Source organism: Melanerpes formicivorus, unplaced genomic scaffold (genome assembly GCF_026170545.1).
Source record: "Melanerpes formicivorus ecotype bairdi unplaced genomic scaffold, bMelFor1.0.p_v2 SCAF_73, whole genome shotgun sequence".
Taxonomy (NCBI): Eukaryota; Metazoa; Chordata; class Aves; order Piciformes; family Picidae; genus Melanerpes; species Melanerpes formicivorus.
In genome coordinates, this window is record NW_027142425.1 from 3,388,214 (window position 1) to 3,406,417 (window position 18,204).

Sequence of the window (18,204 nt, forward strand, 5' to 3'; positions counted from 1 at the left end):
ATAGGGGCAGACTCCAAGTAATTCACACCCTCTTTTGAGTCCAAATACGAATTTTGCCTCCTCTCCTTTTCCAATTGAATTTTAAGATCTGCCACTACGTCTTTCAAAGTGGCAACATGGCTTTGCAGTGACGAAACTAAGTCCTGCAAAGAGGAAATAGTTATATTTTCCTGTTCATGCCATTCCTCTTTCTCCTTCACTGAGGCGGCTAAACAGGCACCTAAAACCGCACAAATAAAACCTTTGCCTTTCCCGGCTTTTGCTCGTGCATCTTTCTGCAGGGCCACAATTCTATCAGCCACACTCTGGAAATTATGCCAATTTTCACGGGCCCAGTCAAGTATCTGTACAGAGGGGCGGGCACCGTGAACTTCTAAAAGGTTAAAAAGCCTCTCACTCCCGGCCATCTCTTTTGTTTCACAAAGCATTTCTTAATAGGGCACTAAGTTTCACGGGGAAGTCAGATCAAAACACTGTTTTGTACCAGCAAAACCTTCCCTGGAAAAACGTACACTTTTAAAAGGCTTACTACAAAATAATCTTCTCCAGGAAAAATGCACAATAGATTTCTCAGGAGAGGTCACACACAAGAAAAAACAACAACAACCTGGGCTTCTCAAGGAAGTCACACTATTTCGCTGAGTGAACCCACACTTGCAAAAGCTTCTCAGCTTTTGTACCTCAAAATTTTTTGTTACACTAGGATAACAACCTTGTAATTCTTAGGGAAGAGTTACTCTGTTTCCCTGAGCGAACACACACCGGCAGAAGTTTCTCAACTTTTGCTGCAATACTGGGCTTCTCGGGAAAACCACACTTTACAAATATCACCAACACTGGGTTTCCTAAAAGAGGGTACTGAGAATTCTCGGGGAGGTCACACTATAAAGTCAACAGTTGTACCCCAGATAATCTTCCCCGGGAAAGCACGCACATTTAAAGCAGGGTACAGAGGATTCTCGAGGAGGTCACACTATAAAACAAACAGTTGTACCCCGGATAATCTTCCCCGAGAAAGCACACACATTTAAAGCTTTTGAGAACTCCCACACAGTCTCTCTGAAAATTTCGCTTCGTCCTTCTCCGGCCACTTCCCTCGCGGGCGAGTGGAAACGCGAATCTGGACTCCACTCTCGCTTCGTACTAAAAGTACGTCTCAGGCACACACACACATTTCGGGGTTCTCAGAAATGCAATAATTTTGCTGTGATACTTTTCACTGCACGGGAATCCTGCCGACTACGCCATTAAAATGTCACGGTCCGGAGACATTAGATATCTCGGTCCAGAGACACAGTTCTTTTAAATATTCCCGTGTTGTGAAATTAAAGGCACAAACGAGGCCAAAGTATCAACAGCTAGACTATTTATTACATAAATAAAGTGGACATAAGAAAGGAAGAGGGAGAAAATAGAGAAAGTGGGAGAGAGAGAGAGAGGGACGAGAGATAGAAGAGGAAAGGAATTATATTACCACACCCCTCATCCCCCCCAGGACAGTTAAAGTCTGTGGAGGAAAGGTGCTGCAGGAGATGTTTGGTTTGTTGAGAAACCGTGGTGAGGCTTTTGCTGGAGAACAGCTGTGGTCCTCTGGGGAGATGTTGGGTTGATACAGGAACAATGCTGAGGCTCCTCTGGGCAGCCTGGGTCTGTAGAGAAAGGATGCTGAGGCTTGGCTGGAGCTGTGGTCCTCCGGGCAGCTTCTTTTCTCCGGAGCAGCATTGTCCCGGCTTCTCAGCGGCCTGGCCCGTCTCCTGTGTTTTCCTTCATCTCCGTTTTTCTCCCCGTTTTTCTCCCCGTTTTTCTCCTCTGTTTCTCTCCTCTGTTTCTCTCCTCTGTTTCTCTCTACAAACCAGTAGTTGCTCAAGTCTTTTATACAGTTTTTTAGTCCTTAGGTATGTAGTCAAAATATTGTCCCTCAGGAATTCCAGTGGCAGGAAATCTGTGTGTTTGGGCAAGACCCTGGCTGGAGGAGGGGGGAATCTCCGTCTACCCTGTCTCCATCCAGACAAAGCTCAGGAAACAGGTGGTGATTATCTTGCCCTAAAGGTGTGATGGCTGGGTCCTTGGGTCCATTGTTGTAGTCCCGTGTTATCACGATGCAATCACAAGCTGATTTGCATCCAGGATTGGTGGACAGGATTCTTTCCACCTTCTTTCCAGTGGCTCTGCTATCACTTTTATCTTTGTTGACTCACATAGAGAGAGACAAACTTATTAGACTGTCACAACCTCAAAGACCATCAAGTCCAACCTGTCACCACAGACCTCATGACTAGACCATGGCACCAAGTGCCACATCCAATCCCCTCTTGAACACCTCCAGGGATGGGGACTCCACCACCTCCCTGGGCAGCACATTCCAATGGCAAACGACTCTCGCAATGAAGAACTTTCTGCTCACCTCCAGCCTAAACCTCCCCTGGCACAACTTGAGACTGTGTCCTCTTGTTCTGGTGCTGGGTGCCTGGGAGAAGAGACCAACCCCCACCTGGCTACAACCTCCCTCCAGGGAGTTGTAGAGAGCCATGAGGTCACCCCTGAGTCTCCTCTTCTCCAGGCTAAGCAACCCCAGCTCCCTCAGCATCTCCTCACAGGGCTGTGCTCCAGACCTCTCCCCAGCCTTGCTGCCCTTCCATGGGCACGTTCAAGTGTCTCAATGTCTTCTTAAACTGAGGGGCCCAGAACTGGACACAGGACTCAAGGTGTGGCCTAAGCAGTGCTGAGCACAGGGCACAATGACTTCCCTGCTCCTGCTGGCCACACTATTCCTAATGCAGGCCAGGATACCATTGGCCTTCTTGGCCCCCTGGGCACACTGCTGGCTCATGTTTAGGTGGCTGTCGGTCAGCAGGGCAATCTGTTCCAGTGTCTCCCCAGCCTCAATCTAAAGAACTTCTTCCTAATCTCCAGTCTAAGTATCTAATGAAATTGGGGGGGGGCAAAAATAAAAGCATGCAGAATGCCATTGTCTGGGGGTAGAGGCTGAAGATTTTTCTGTACTCAAGAGCTTGCAGAGACAGGACGAACGGCACGCTTGCTGCAAATGCTTTCTGTGCTTTTCCAGGCTCTCACCACCCTCCCCACAGAGCATTTCTTTCTTTTGTACCATTCCTTCAGCCACTACAGAAAACAACACCACCAAAACCCAACCCAACAACAAAATACCACCCCCCCCACCCACAAACCCAAACAAACCTCAGAGCTGCACCCAGTTAAATACAGGAATTTGTGTGGAGAAAGTCAAGAAACCATCAGTGCCTTCGACACAATTAATCAGTACTGAACCATCAGCGCTTTAGACGCAATTAATCAGTACAAAACCATCAGTGCTTTCGACACAATTAATCAGTATGAAACCATAAGTACTTTAGACACAATTAATCAGCACTTTAGACACTCTGTGCTCCTGGAGGCAGACAGGACACACACACAGTCCCAGCCCTGCTGAGCTCCATCCAGCCCCACGGTCCTGCCCTTGGCGTAGTTCCCGGAGCCATCCAAGCTGGCATCCTGTGACTCCGCCGTTCGGGAGCGCATCCCCAAGGCCCATCTCCGCTCACCAAGATCCATTCCCACATCCCATTTTTCAACCAGCTATTCATCATTTTGCTTTCTAGCAAGTTAGGTGAGTTAATTGGGGCTGCTGCCACGCAGAAACGCTGCCTTTATTATTCCAGTTGTGCAGAAAGTAAATGAATGCAAAGGATTGCACACAGAGGTCTAATCCATTTGAGGTAAATCAATGCATTGCACATTTAAATTGCTCTGCTTTCCTTCAGAAAAGTACATTGAAGTGATTCATTAGGCACTGAACTGTTCACACAAAAACAGAGCAATTCTCTTAGGCATGCCAGTGCATCTCTGCTAGTTAGATTTAAAAAGCAATCAAATCTACTAATAAGTCATTTTTGTCGGCATTTACATCAGCAGAGAACATAATTCCTGACAATTCAGATTAAATAAATGAGGGGCAAATTAATCTCCCTTAATGTGCCTCTGAACTGATGCTCCACTTGTCCCAACTTCCAAACTGCCCTTCTGCTGAAAACACCCAACCCACAGGTGATGCTTGACATCCCAACAGAGCCACACACTTGCCAGGGTTGGAAGGGACCTCAAGGAGCAGCCAGTTCCAAACCCCCTGCCACGGGCAGGGATGCAGTATCACAGTATCACCAAGGTTGGAAGAGACTTCGAAGACCATCAAGTACAACCTGTCACCACAGACCTCATGACTAGACCATGGCACCGAGCGCCACATCCAATCCCTTCTTGAACACCTCCAGGGATGGTGACTCCACCACCTCCCTGGGCAGCACATCCCAATGACAAGTGTCTCTCTCAGTGAAGAACTTTCTCCTCACCTCCACCCTAAACTTCCCCTGGCACAGCCTGAGACTGTGTCCTCTTGCTCTGGTGCTGGGTGCCTGGGAGAAGAGACCAACCCCCACCTGGCTACAACCTCCCTTCAGGGAGTTGTAGAGAGCAAGAAGGTCTGCCCTGAGCCTCCTCTTCTCCAGGCTAAGCAACCTCAGCTCCCTCAGCCTCTCCTCACAGGGCTGTGCTCAAGGCCTCTCCCCAGCCTCGCTGCCCTTCTCTGGACACGCTCAAGCATCTTGATGTCCTTCTTAAACTGAGAGGCACATAACTGGACACAGTACTCAAGGTGTGGCCTAACCAGTGCTGAGTACAGGGACACCTCACACTACAGCAGGTTGCTCACAGCCACATCCAGCCTGGCTGCAAACACCTCCAGGCATGAGGTTTCCACAACATCCCTGGGCAACCTGTGCCAGGCTCTCACCACCCTCATGGGGAACAACTTCTTCCTTATGTCTAAATCTCTGCTCCTCTAGTTTGGACCCATCCCCCCAGTCCTATCACTCCCTGGCACCCTACAGAGTCCCTCACCAGCATTCTTGGAGCCCCCTTCAGATACTGGAAGGCCATAACAAGGTCACCTCAGAGCCTTCTCCTCTCCAGACTGAACAACCCCAACTCCCTCAGTCTGTCCTCATAGCAGAGCAGCTCCAGCCCACTGCTCATCCTCCTGGCCCTTCTCTGGACACCTTCCAGCACCTCCACATCCTTCCTGTACTTGGGGCTCCAGAACTGGACACAGAGCTCCAGGTGGGGTCTCAGCAGAGTCACCACAAGAAGGTCTCCTCAGATCCTCCTCTTCTCCAAACTGAACAACCCCGAACGCCTCTGCCAACCTTTATTAAAGGTTCTGAAGTTACAGAGAGGAATCACAAGGCACAATCTGGGTCTATTTTGATCTAGTTGAGGTAAGTATTTATAGTTTCAGTTTAATATTTATAAATTCCCAGGGTAAAAACATGTAGCAGAAAGGCACCTTGCAGAGAAAAATGTAACCATGTCTTACTACAGCAGCACCAGGCCTAGGGGGGAAGGAGCAAAACTAGAAGTGGGTAGATTCAGATTGGATGTTAGGAAGAAGTTGCTCCCTATGAGGGTGGTGAGAGACTGGCACAGATTGCCCAGGGAGGTGGTGGAAGCCTCATGCCTAGAGATTTTTATGGCCAGGCTGGATGTAGCTCTGAACAACCTGCTCTAGTATGAGGTGTCTCTGCCCAGGGCAGGGGGGTTAGAACCAGATGATCCTTGAGGTTACAGACTCACAGGATGTTAGGGGTTGGGAGGGATCTCTGCAGATGGAGTCCAACCCCCCTGCCAAAGCAGGAGCATAGAATCCAGCACAGGTCACACAGGAACACATCCAGATGGGGCTGGAAAGGCTCCAGAGAAGGAGGCTCCACAACCTCTCTGGGCAGCCTGCTCCAGGGCTCTGGGACCCTCACAGTGAAGAAGTTCTTCCTCATGTTGAGGTGGAACCTCCTGTGCTGGAGTTTCCATCCATTGCCCACTGTCCTATCCCAGGGTGCAACTAAGAAGAGGCAGTCCCCTTCCTCCTGACCCCCAGCTCCCAGGTATTTATAGACTTTATTAAATCCCCTCTCAGCCTTCTCCTCTCCAGACCAAACAGCCCCAGGGCTCTCAGCATCTCCTCAGCAGGCAGTGCTGCAGTCCCTTCAGCATCCTTGTAGCCCTGCCTTGGACTCTCTCCAGCAGATCCCTGTCCCTCCTGAACTGGGGAGCCCAGAGCTGGATGCAATATTCCAGGTGAGGTCTCAGCAGGGCAGAGCAGAGGTGAAGGAGAACCTCCCTGGCTCTGCTGGCCACACTCCTCTGAATGCTCCCCAGGATCTCATTGGCCTTCTTGGCCCCCAGGGCACATTGCTGTCCCATGCAGAACTTGACCTCCCTAACAATTTCATGAGTCTGTGATTCCCAGTGTCTTCTTCAGGGAGGACCAAATCTGGTAACAAATGGAACAACCAGTGCAAGGAACAGTGCCTCTGCCTCATTCCTTGCTCAACTGCAGTCACCGGGGTTTAATTTTGCAACAATTAATGTCTCCTCTCTAGCCACACACACAGAGAATCTCCCATTTTAAAAGGCAGTAGGAAACACAGACTTTAAATAACTCCAAGTCAATCTGCACTTTATTAAAGATTTACAGCAGAACTGAGGAGACCTAATATGGGAAATGATCTTTTTGTAATCCCTTTCAGATGTCCCCTAAGAAGTCCCACACTTCATCTGCAAAACCAGTGATATCAATTTGGAGAGCTTTACACATCCTATAGTCCAAACTTCAAAACCCATGAACGAGTTTATAAGCAAGACTTTCAAAGTCAGGCCCTGTAATGGGATTAGGTGAAAGAAGAAAACAATCCTCTGCCCCTTGTTTTGCTCTGTGGACCAGCTCAATGCTTCCAACACACCAAAACCAGACCCACTTTTGGTCCCACCTGATCCCAGATAGGGAAATCCAGCTGCTGTGGACACACAAATGCAGGCAGCAAGGTAACATTCACTGTTGTACCTCATGAAGCAGAAGAGGAGGAGGAGGAAGGCAGCAGCAGCATTACCTCCTCAACCCCATCACCGTGCTTGCCTTCATCCTCCAGCACAACAAACTTGTACCTCCTGTGCTGGGCAGCTTTGAATCACAGAATTGTTCTGGCTGGAAAACAACTCTAAGATCATCAGATCTGACCATCAGTCTAACACCAGCATGGCCACTAAACCATGGCCAGGTAGGGAAATCCAGCTGCTGTGGACACACAAATGCAGGCAGCAAGGTAACATTCACTGTTGTACCTCATGGAACAGCAGTCAAGATCAGACTCAGTGTGGCCCTGGGTAGCCTGGGTAGCATCCCTGCTGAGTGCTGGGAAGTTGGACCTTTGAGGTCATCAGTTAGACTGGACATCAGGAACAAGTTCTGCACAGTGAGAACAGTGAAATACTGAACAGGTTGCCCAGGGAAGTGGGGGAGGCCCCAGCCCTGGAGACATTCAAGATCAGACTCGATGTGGCCCTGGGCAGCCTCATCAAGCTGGTGATGTCCCTGCTGACTGCAGGAGTAGTGGACAAGATGTCCTTTGAGGGTCCTTCCCAACACAAGGCAAGCTGTGAGCCTGCAATCCACACCAAAACAAAATCATGGAATCACTAAGGTTGGAAAAGGCCTCTAAGATCATCAAGCCCAACCATTAACCCAACACCACCATCGCCCAAAGTGCCATCATGGCCACAGGCTTCTTGATCACCTCCAGGGATAGGGACTCCACCACCTCCCTGGGTAGCCTGTTCCCAAGCCTGGCCACTCTCTTGCAGGAGAGAAAACACTCAGGGTCATTAGGAAGTCCTGCTGATAAATGAAGCAGCAGAGAGTCGCTGGAGCCTGGCAGCATCTCTGCATCACCCTCTGTTACTTTTTATCCCTGTTTTATAATTGCTGCAGAGTTTTTCCTGGGGAAGTTTCAGTGCTGGGTATTTCAAGGGCAGGCAGGCACCCTTCTGGTGCTCTGGCCAGGACCCAAGTTACAGCAGGTCACCCCATCTGCTCGCTCACAGCCTCCAGCTCAGCCGTGCTGCTCCTCTTCTCTTTCCAAGCTGCAACCCCCAGCCAGGCTTCACCCCCCAGAGCAGCAGCATTGGAGGACCTCACAGATTGGGTTGGAAGGGCCCCTCAAAGGTCATCTTGCCCAACCTCCCTGCAGTCAGCAGGGACACCTCCAGCTTGATCAGGCTGCCCAGGGACACACCAAATCTGATCTTGAATGTCTCCAGACATGGAGCCTCTACCACATCTCTGAGCAATCTCTTCCAATGTTTCACCACTCTCATTGTGCAGAGCTTCATAGTATCATAGTATCAGTCAGGGTTGGAAGGGACCACAAGGATCATCTAGTTCCAGCCCCCCTGCCACGGGCAGGGACACCCCACACTAGATCAGCCTGGCCACAGCCTCATCCAGCCTGGCCTTAAACACCTCCAGGGATGGGGCCTCAACCACCTCCCTGGACAACCCATTCCAGGGCTTCACCACTCTCATGGGGAAGAACTTCCTCCTCATGTCCAGCCTGAATCTCCCCACCTCCAGCTTCATTCCATTCCCCCTAGTCCTATCACTCCCTGAGATCCTGACCAGTCCCTCCCCAGCCTTCCTGGAGCCCCCTTCAGATACTGGAAGGCCACAATTAGGTCACCTCAGAGCCTTCTCCTCTCCAGACTGAACAGCCCCTGATGTCTAACCTATACCTCCCCTGCTCCAGTTTCAAACCCTTTCCCCCCATCCCATCACCACAGGCCCTTCTGAACAGTCCCTTCCCAGCCTTCCTGTAGGTCCCCTTCAAATATCACAATGTGTCCCTGGAGCCTTCTCCAGGCTGAACAGCCCCAATTCCTTCAGCCTGGAAATGGTGTCTGCTCCACCAGCATCCAGAACTTTCAATTGTCCACCTCCTGCCTCTATTATCCACCCCAAGCCTTGAGGTGCTGTGGGACCCTACAACATCTTTCCTGCCTACAAGTGATTTAGTGCCAGTTTAGGGGTTACCTATTGCCTAAATTCCAGCACTGCAGGTGAAACAACAGAGCTCATCCCCTTCTACACCTCTCCATCACCTTAGCTGTTTCAATAGCAGCTCCTGAGTAAGCCTCCCCGAGAAGCAAACCCCCCCAGGTGACTTCCAACTCCCTGACACGATTCTTTTCCCCAACTCCACATAGCAGCAGCTTCCTGGGAATACCCATTGCAGGGCCCAGGCTGCTCCAGGAGGGTCCAAGCTCACACCAGGGCTGATGGCAACTTTGCTGCAGCAAAGCCACCTTCTTCCAAGGGCTCTGCCAGTAGCTGGCCCTGTAAAGAGCTTTGTAAAGAGCTGGGCCCGCTGCAGTAGATCACAGAGCAGATGAGACTTGCAGATGCAAATCTGTGGTGGGTTGAAAATTCCCCCCCCAACATTACATTTGGCAGACCAGCTCAGGTGGAAGCAAATGAAAGCTGTATTTACAAGCAGCACTACAATCTACAATGAAATGCAATGGATATGTACTAAATATACAATAATTACAGGTATTTACAATTAATAAACAGCACAGAAACCTCCCCTGGGCAAAGACCAGGGGAACCTAATAGCTTCTCCCTCCCTGCTCCACCTTACCTACCTAGTACACAAAAGGGACAAGAGAAAGGAGCAGAGAGATATTTTGGACAGATAAGCAGAGTCCAAGGGCAAGAGATTTAACATAGCTAAAGTGCAGGGTTCCACACTTTGGTCACAACAACCCTATGCAGAGCTACAGGCTGGGGTCAGAGTGGCTGGAGAGCAGCCAGGCAGAGAGGGACCTGGGGGAACTGGTGGACAGCAGCTGAACAGGAGCCAGCAGTGTACCCAGGGGGCCAAGAAAGCAAATAGCATCCTGGCCTGCATCAGGAACAGTGTGGCCAGCAGGAGACGGGAGGTCATTGTGCTCTGTGCTCAGCACTGCTTAGGCCACACCTTGAGTCCTGTGTCCAGTTCTGGGCTCCTCAGGTTAGGAAAGATGTTGAGATGCTGGAAGGTGTCCAGAGAAGGGCAACAAAGCTGGGGAGGGGTCTGGGGCACAAGGCTGGGGAGGGGTTTGGAACACAGCCCTGTGAGGAGAGGCTGAGGGAGCTGGGCGTTGCTTAGCCTGGAGAAGAGGAGGCTCAGGGGAGACCTTCTTGCTCTCTCCAACTCCCTGAAGGGAGGTTGTAGCCAGGTGGGGGTTGATCTCTTCTCCCAGGCACCAGGCACCAGAATAAGAGGACACAGTCTCAGGCTGTGCTGCCCAGGGAGGTGGTGGAGTCACCATCACTGTAAGTGCTTAAAAAGAGACTGGATGAGGTACTCAGTGCCATGGTTTAGTTGATCAGATGGTGTTGGGTGATAGGTTGGACTTGATGACCTTGAAGGTCTTTTCCAAGCTAGTTCATTCTGTATTCTGTACTTAGCCAAAACAGTGCAGCCAAGGTCAATCAGTAGCCAGTTAGTATCTCATCTCCCAGCCCAAGGAAGTGAGAGAAGAGAGAGAAATTATTTACTAAAGTAATTCTTATAGTAGATCTCTCTCCAATGGGATTGTTTTGAACTATCATTATTTTCCTTTTTACTCCCAAGAGTGATTGGTTTCACATTTTACTACTTTCTGTTCCTGACCTGTGAAAAACTTTACAGGCATAGCCTAAAACCACCACAATCCACCCCTTCCAAATACCTCCACTGGTGGCTAAAACCACCCATCTAATCTAAAACAACAACTACAACAGTCTAAACGGTATCTAAAACTACCACAAAATCCCACCCCATTCCCCAGAGCATGAGGATTAAACTGTTGCAGCCAACAGAGCCACACGCAGTGAATGCTCCCAGTTTGCTGGAGTTAGGTGGATGGTGGCACTTGGTGATGTTAGAGGCCTTTTCCAACCCAAACAATTCTGTGAAAAATGCATCTTTTCTTCAGATTCTTCCTAAGGGTGAAAGAATAGAATAGAATAGAATAGAATAGAATAGAATAGAATAGAATAGAATAGAATAGAATAGAATAGAATAGAATAGAATAGAATAGAATAGAATAGACGAGGTTGGAAGAGACCTTCAAGATCATCGCATCCAACCTATCAACCAATCCAGCCCACCTAAGCAGCTAAACCATGGCACCAAGCACCCTATCAAGTCTCCTCCTAAACACCTCCAATGATGGGGACTCCACCATCTCCCTGGGCAGCACATTCCAATGGCAAATCGCTCTCTCAGGGAAGAACTTCTTCCTATCATCCAGCCTAAACCTCCCCTGGCGCAGCCTGAGACTGTGTCCTCTTGTTCTGGTGCTGGCTGCCTGGGAGAAGAGACCAACCCCCACCTGGCTACAACCTCCCTTCAGGGAGTTGGAGAGAGCAAGAAGGTCTCCCCTGAGCCTCCTCTTCTCCAGGCTAAACAACCCCAGCTCCCTCAGCCTCTCCTCACAGGGCTTATGCTCAAGGCCTCTCCCCAGCCTCATTGCCCTCCTCTGGACACATTCAAGAGTCTCAATGTCCTTCTTAAACTGAGGGGCCAAGAACTGGACACAGGACTCAAGGTGTGGCCTAAGCAGTGCTGAGCACAGGGCACAGTGACTTCCCTGCTTCTGCTGGCCACACTGTTCCTGATGCAGGCCAGGATGCCAGTGGTCTTCCTGGCCCCCTGGGCACACTGCTGGCTCATGTTCAGCTGCTGTCAATCAGTACCCCCAGGTCCCTTTCTGTGTGGCAGCTCTCCAGCCACTCTGACTCCAGCCACTCTGACTCCAGCCTGTAGCTCTGCATGGGGTTGCTGGCACTTGGATTTGTTGAATGCCATCCTGTTGGACTCTGCCCATCTGTCCAGTCGGTCGAGGTCCCTCTGCAGAGCCCTTCTGCCCTCTAATAGATCAACATCTACTCCCAGCTTGGTGTCATCTGCAAATTTGCTGATGACTGACTCAATCCCCTCATCCAGATCATCAATGAAGATATTAAAGAGGATGGGGCCCAGCACTGATCCCTGGCACCATCTCTGGTCCTGCTCCAACAGGCTTGTACCAGCAGCATAAAATATTTTTTCAGTCTCAGACTTTCTGGCTCCAGAAGCAGTTCTGCAAGCTCCTCCTCTCAGCAGAGAATGTCTGTTCCCTTTAATGCCAGCCAAAGAGGGACACCAAACTCAGTCCAACCTTAACCCACAGCCACGTCTCTCACCCAACAAGGGTATGAAGCCACAGCACCATGTAAGAGTGTAGGTACCTGTATTTGCTCCCATGTCTCATTACACTTTCCAGTCTAACCCCTAGGCCTTTTGTTTCTTGCAATGGTGCCACTGGATGGATTGCTGGAGACAAGTTTGGTAGCTACTCCCCATAATAATTAGCCCAGAGCCAAGCAAAGTCTCAGTCGTGTGATGCTCTCACGCACAGCTCCTTTGGATGCTGCCTCTGCTCAGCGTGCCAAAAGCTTTGAGGTTTCCACAATCAATCAAGTGACCCAAGTCAGTCACTCATGACTAGGAAAAGGCACATTTCTCCTTTCTCACCACCGATGCCAAACAGCTGAGACAATCCTTCCTTTCTGCCCTCCCCCTCAGCCCATTCCACCAACCTCCCAAGCAGCAAACCCAGGGCCTCCAAAGCATCAGCTGTGGCTGCACCTTCCCTTTCCCCCTCCTGAGAGTTCTGGATGCTGCAGTGGTGAGCAGCACTGGTGGAAGAGGAGACAAGCAGGGCAGGGGGCACCCAAAATGTGTACTCTGATGGGACTGAGGGAGTTAAAAAAACCTAACATTAAAATCCTCTCCCTAAACCCAGCCATTCCTGTTCCTCTAGCCCAAGGAAGGATCAAGGGAGGAGAGGGAGATTCATTTAGGTACTTACTTTATATTAAGAAACACAGGGCACTACTGCAGAGCAACCCAAGTTTTGGGAACCTACAGGCTCATGGGCAGGAAAGCATCATTGTGTTAAACCCCAAGCAAAAACAACCCCATCACAACAGCCACCCTGAGCTTTTCTGCTGCTCCAGCGCAGGAACCTGCCCTCCACCACTGCAACTCCCAAAGAAAACAGTGGTGGGATTAAGAGCAGAGGCTGGAGGATAAACTCTGCAGACAACCAGGTTCTTCATGGGCATGCCCTCCAGAATGGAGCCAGCACATCATGCTGTGGTGATGCTCTGTACTTATTTGCTGAGCCACCAGAGACCCAGGACTGAGCATCTTCCAGACTAACAAAGCTTCAGCTTTTGAAGAGAACAGCCCTGCTAAGCAGCAATCTGACAGACTCTCCAAGGCCCTCGAGGCAAACCTCTGTGCAAAGGAATCACACAGAGGTGTGAGCTAAAAAGTTTGCTGGAACAAGGAGTGCTCAGTTGGCTATTCCCAGACAAGGCTACACAGCCCACAGACAGTCACTACAGGCTGCATTGTATGGCTGCCAGGCAGCTCAAAGCACTCTTACAGCAGCTCTCACTTTTTTAATCACCTTGTTTATAAACTCAGGAATTCTTACCCCACTCAAGCCAAGCTTCACTTGAGGAAAGCTGGTGAGGGGTTTGGAGCACAGCCCTATGAGGAGAGGCTGAGGGAGCTGGGGTTGCTTAGCCTGGTGAAGACAAGGCTCACGGGAGACCTTATTGCTGTCTACAACTCCCTGAAGAGACATTGCAGCCAGGTGGGGGTTGGTCTCTCCTCCCAGGCAACCAGCACCAGAACAAGAGGACACAGTCTCAAGCTGTGCCAGGGGAGGTTCAGGCTGGATGTTAGGAAGAAATTCTTCCCAGAAAGAGAGATTGGCCATTGGGATGTGCTGCCCTGGGAGGTGGTGGAGTCACCATCACTGGAAGTGTTTAAGAGGAGCCTGGATGAGGCACTGAGTGCCATGGTTTAGTTGATCAGATGGTGTTGGGTGATAGGTTGGACTCAGTGATCCCCATGGTCTTTTCCAGCCTGCTTAATTCTGTATTCTGAACAAATTCTGCTCCCTGCCTCAAGAATGTTCCTCAAATAGGCCTTCTGCTCACCCAAGTCACTTCCTCCTCTCTCAGGGTATGCACACCAGGGCTGCGCTGTTCCTTCCCTCCCCACCAGCACTAACCCAGCACATGTTGCCCAGGATCACAGAATCATAGAGTTGTTTTGGTTGGAAAACACCTCCAAGATCATCAAGCCCAGCTGTCAACCTGACAACACCATGCCCCCTACACCATGCCCCCAAGTGCCACATCCACACATTTCTCGAACACCTCCAGGGATGGGGACTCCACCACCTCCCTGGGCAGCCTGTGCCAATCCCTGACCACTCCTGCAGCAAAGACATTTTTCCTAATATCCAACCTAAACCTCCCCTCCTCAGGCCATTTCCTCTCATGCTTTCACTTGTCACTTTGGATACTGACCCCCACCTCACTGCAGCCTCCTTTCAGGGAGCTGTAGAAAGCAATGAGGTCTCCCCTCAGCCTCCTCTTCTCCACACTAAACACCCCCAGTTCCCTCAGCTGCTCCTCCCCAGCCCTGTTCTCCAGGCCCTTCCCCAGCAATGAGGTCTCCCTCAGCCTCCTCTTCTCCACACTAAACACCCCCAGTTCCCTCAGCTGCTCCTCCCCAGCCCTGTTCTCCAGACCCTTCCCCAGCTTGGTTGCCCTCCTCTGGACACACTCCAATAACTCAATGTCTTTCCTATAGTGAGGGGCCCAGAACTGACCCCCAAGATAGTCAGGCTTCCCCCAAAAAGCCCCAGCACAGGAACAGCCAGGCTAGCTCCTCCACTGAGCCTCATTCCACACCTTCTGCTCTGAAGGAAGCTCTTATCAGTCCAGAAAGCACTGAGATTAGCCCCAACCACTGACACCAGGAATAGGTGCTAATTAACTAGCTGTCAGCTAAGAATGTTGTCAAATCCAGAACACAAAATAAAAGGCACACTGGTCAGGAAGACTTGAAGGGACCATTGTTCTCTTAAGAACTTCTCCTCTTCCCGTATTTTTAAACATTTAAGAGAGGTTGCAGCCCAAATAATTGCTTGTCAAGACATTACTTGGGAGAATAACTACAGCTATTAAGCAAGCTGGGTGTAATGAGGTTGTTATTAAAAATAAAACATCATTTCGAAGCCTGGGAGAGAGCAGACCTCTGCCTAACACAAAAGAAAAATCATCACAGCTTCGTTTTCAACCCTTTCTCCTGGCTTCCATCCCAAGCCACCTCTCAGAAGTCAGCTGTGACACAGATGAGTTGCTGGATAAGGAGCCATCACTCTGAACTCTTGGGCAGGTACACAAAACACTTTTTGACTTAGAAAAGGATGCTTTGGAAACAAACCAACCAACCACACGGGCCAAAAGCTACAGACAAGAACTCAGCTCTGGAAGCCTGGTGCTGCCTTTCTGCCTAAAGTGATGGGTTCAGGACAAGGACTGTCCTCATTTTCTGGAGGGCAAGGCTAAGCCCAAGTACTGGCAGAGCTGTCTCTGGGGAAGGAAAGGGAATCCCTGCCCCAACTCTGCGAGTCAGAACCACCTCTGGGGCAAAAGAAAGACAGACCACCGGATGCTGTTCAGCAGCAAAAGAGAGCACAGTGTTATGCAATTCCCATTTTTGCTGACAAACACCACATTTCTGGGACAGGTAAGATAAACTGGGGAGCCTGGAAGGCTCAGCTGCCTGCAAACAGGAAGCTAATAGGCCCAGAGGGCAAGGAATCGGTTGCCGATGTTTGCAAATGGGGGATGTCACAAAAACGAGACAATTAAATTTTAAAGCAGTAGAGGAAACAAAAGAGCAGGAATCACAACAGCCAAGTCTCATAAAGAGCTGCTTCCCGGGTACAAGGGAAATAATGACACCAACCATTTTTCTACTAGATGGCAGTGTAGTGTCACACTATATAAAAGGAATTCTAGAAAGAAATTGCTTTCTATTTCAAGTGAATCTGTGCTTAGACTCGACTTCAGATAGCATGATGTATAACAGTCCCCTCATTGTAAGGGGACCTGCCATCAGTCTAGCAGTGCAGGAGGAGCGATACCCTCGTTTCCAGTTTCCCAGCAAAGCGACACACACACACAAAAAAGACACCAAAGCCCTGAGCTGTTCTGCTGCACGGCACAGCTGCGTGCCCAGCCGTGGCCCAAAGCCAGCCGGTCTGTTACAAAGGGAAGGTAGGCTGTGACCAAACAGCGCCAGGAGCAGAGGAAGGAGGTCCTGGCTGCTCAGAAGCAGCCGGCTGGGCTGCTCAAAGTCAGGGGCGAGCATTTAGGCAACCACCTAGGTCAGGCGAGGTTTGCAACTTCAAAGGGAGCTGCAGGGATGAAGGGAGCAGTGTCACTGAAACTCAAAATGCCAAGGCGAAATAAACAAGGTTAGGGCTGAAGGGCAGCGCAAATATTTGCAGGTAATGCAGCCGAAGGAGCAACCTCTTACTTGGCAAGGCCTCCGCCACCCACACAAGCTCAACTTCAGCGGGAACAAGACGCAGCTGCTCCTGAACGCTCCCAAACCCACCGTCGATTCCTGGCATGCAGAGGAGCTGCAGCGGGGCTACCCGGGCGGCTCAGCGCAGCGAGGTGACTCCCCCCCAGGGACGGAAAGGCTGTAGGAGATAGGAGGCAGCAGAAGGACCCTGGCCTCTCTGTAAGCCGCAGAAGAGCCGCACCGGGGCAGTCCCTCAGCTGCGGGGCTGCCTGGCCTGTCGGTGTGGTACGGTGCCCGTGATGCTGAGCACCGGGCTCTGCAACTCCCTCTCTGTCCCTGCCCGCAGCGACAACCGCGGCAGCCCGCGGGACACCATTTAAAGCGCTGGACCGGCAGCAGAGCAGGGGTCGGTCGTGTTTTGTTTGCTCCGGGGGCACACGCTGCACCCACCGCGGCAGCCCCCGGGCCAGTTTGGGGCTGCCCTCCGGGCTGTACCCTGCTCCGTGCCGGGCTGCTCGGTACCAAAAGCGCTCACAACACCGCCCCCCACACACACACACACTGCAGCAGCAGCCCCGCCACCGCTGCGCCCAGCGGGTCCTCACCGCCCATCCCGGCACCGCAAACCCAGGAGGGCTCGGCGGTCACGGGAGCCACCGGGGAGGATCTGGGGGGGGTTATGGGGGGAGGCACGACAAGCCCCCCACGAAAGGCCCCGGTGCCCCAGCACGGCCTCACCTGGAGGGCCGGAGCCGAACCTCCTTCTTGTTGTCCACCACGGAGGGGACGCAGTTGGTGAGCTCGGTCCAGTCGGCGTGCAGCCCGCAGCTCCAGCCGGTGGAGAAGCGGGAGAAGAGCCAGGTCTCCCGCTTGCCGGGCCGGTGGCAGGTGCACTTCTTCTGCCCGGCGCGGCACTCGCAGGGCTGCTCCAGCTGGATGTTGCGGACCAGGTGCCGCCCGAAGGTGGTGCCGCCCGTCTTCTGGATGTGCAGGAACACGATCAGGTCGTCCCCCTTGATGTTGAAGTCCACCCGCCGCAGCAAATCGCCGGCGGAGAAATTGAAACGGGGAACGAACCGCGCCGGCGTCTCGTCCTCCGCCCGGTACGGGTCGGCGGCGGCGGCGGCGGAGGGGCTGAAGGCGCGGAGCCGCAGGAGCTGGCACTCGGTGCCCGGGCAGACGTACTGCAGCACGATCACGGCGAAGAGCAAGAGCATCACCAGCGCCAGCAGCACCTTGTGGGACCGGTCCTCCATCGTCGCCGGGAGCCCCGCGCATCGCCGCTGCCCGCTCACCACCACCACCGCCGCCGCCGCCACCGCGGGGGGCAGCCCCGGCCGCGCGCCGCCGCCATCGCCCCGCCGCCGCCGCCGCCGGCCCTTCCCGGCAGCCCCCGCGCCGCCGCCACGAGCCCCGCCCCCCCCGCGCCGCGCCCCGCCCCGCCCCTGCCGCGGCGTCGCCGGGAGGGAGAGACACGGGGTGGGGACAGAGACACGGGGTGGGGTGGGCTGGGGGCTTCAGGGGTCAGACACACGGGGTGGGGGCTTCAGGGGTCGGAGACACGGGGATGGGGTGGGCTGGGGGCTTCAGGGGTCAGACACACGGGGTGGGGGCTTCAGGGGTCGGAGACACGGGGTGGGCTGGGGGCTTCAGGGGTCAGAGACACAGGGTAGGGGCTTCAGGGGTCAGAGACATGGGGCGGGGTGGGCTGGGGGCTTCAGGGGTCAGAGACATGGGGCGGGGTGGGCTGGGGGCTTCAGGGGCCAGAGACAGGGACTGGGGGCATTAGGGATCAGAGGCATGAGCTGGGGGCTTCAGGGATGAGAGACATGGGATGGGATGGGATGGGATGGAGAGCTTGGAAACCAGTCACAGACTGGTGTGAGCT

General features: G+C 52.3%; 1 protein-coding gene across 1 annotated transcript in view; it reads right to left on the minus strand.

Moving 5' to 3' along the window:
- HS6ST2 (heparan sulfate 6-O-sulfotransferase 2) overlaps positions 1–17,683 on the minus strand; it is a 270,255-nt gene extending 252,572 nt beyond the window's left edge. Inside the window, exon 1 of the mRNA XM_068163662.1 lies at positions 17,055–17,683. Within this exon, the coding sequence (XP_068019763.1) occupies positions 17,055–17,572 (518 nt within the window). The 5' untranslated portion in view covers positions 17,573–17,683. The remainder of the gene's footprint in view (positions 1–17,054) is intronic.
- Positions 17,684–18,204: the final 521 nt, after the last annotated feature.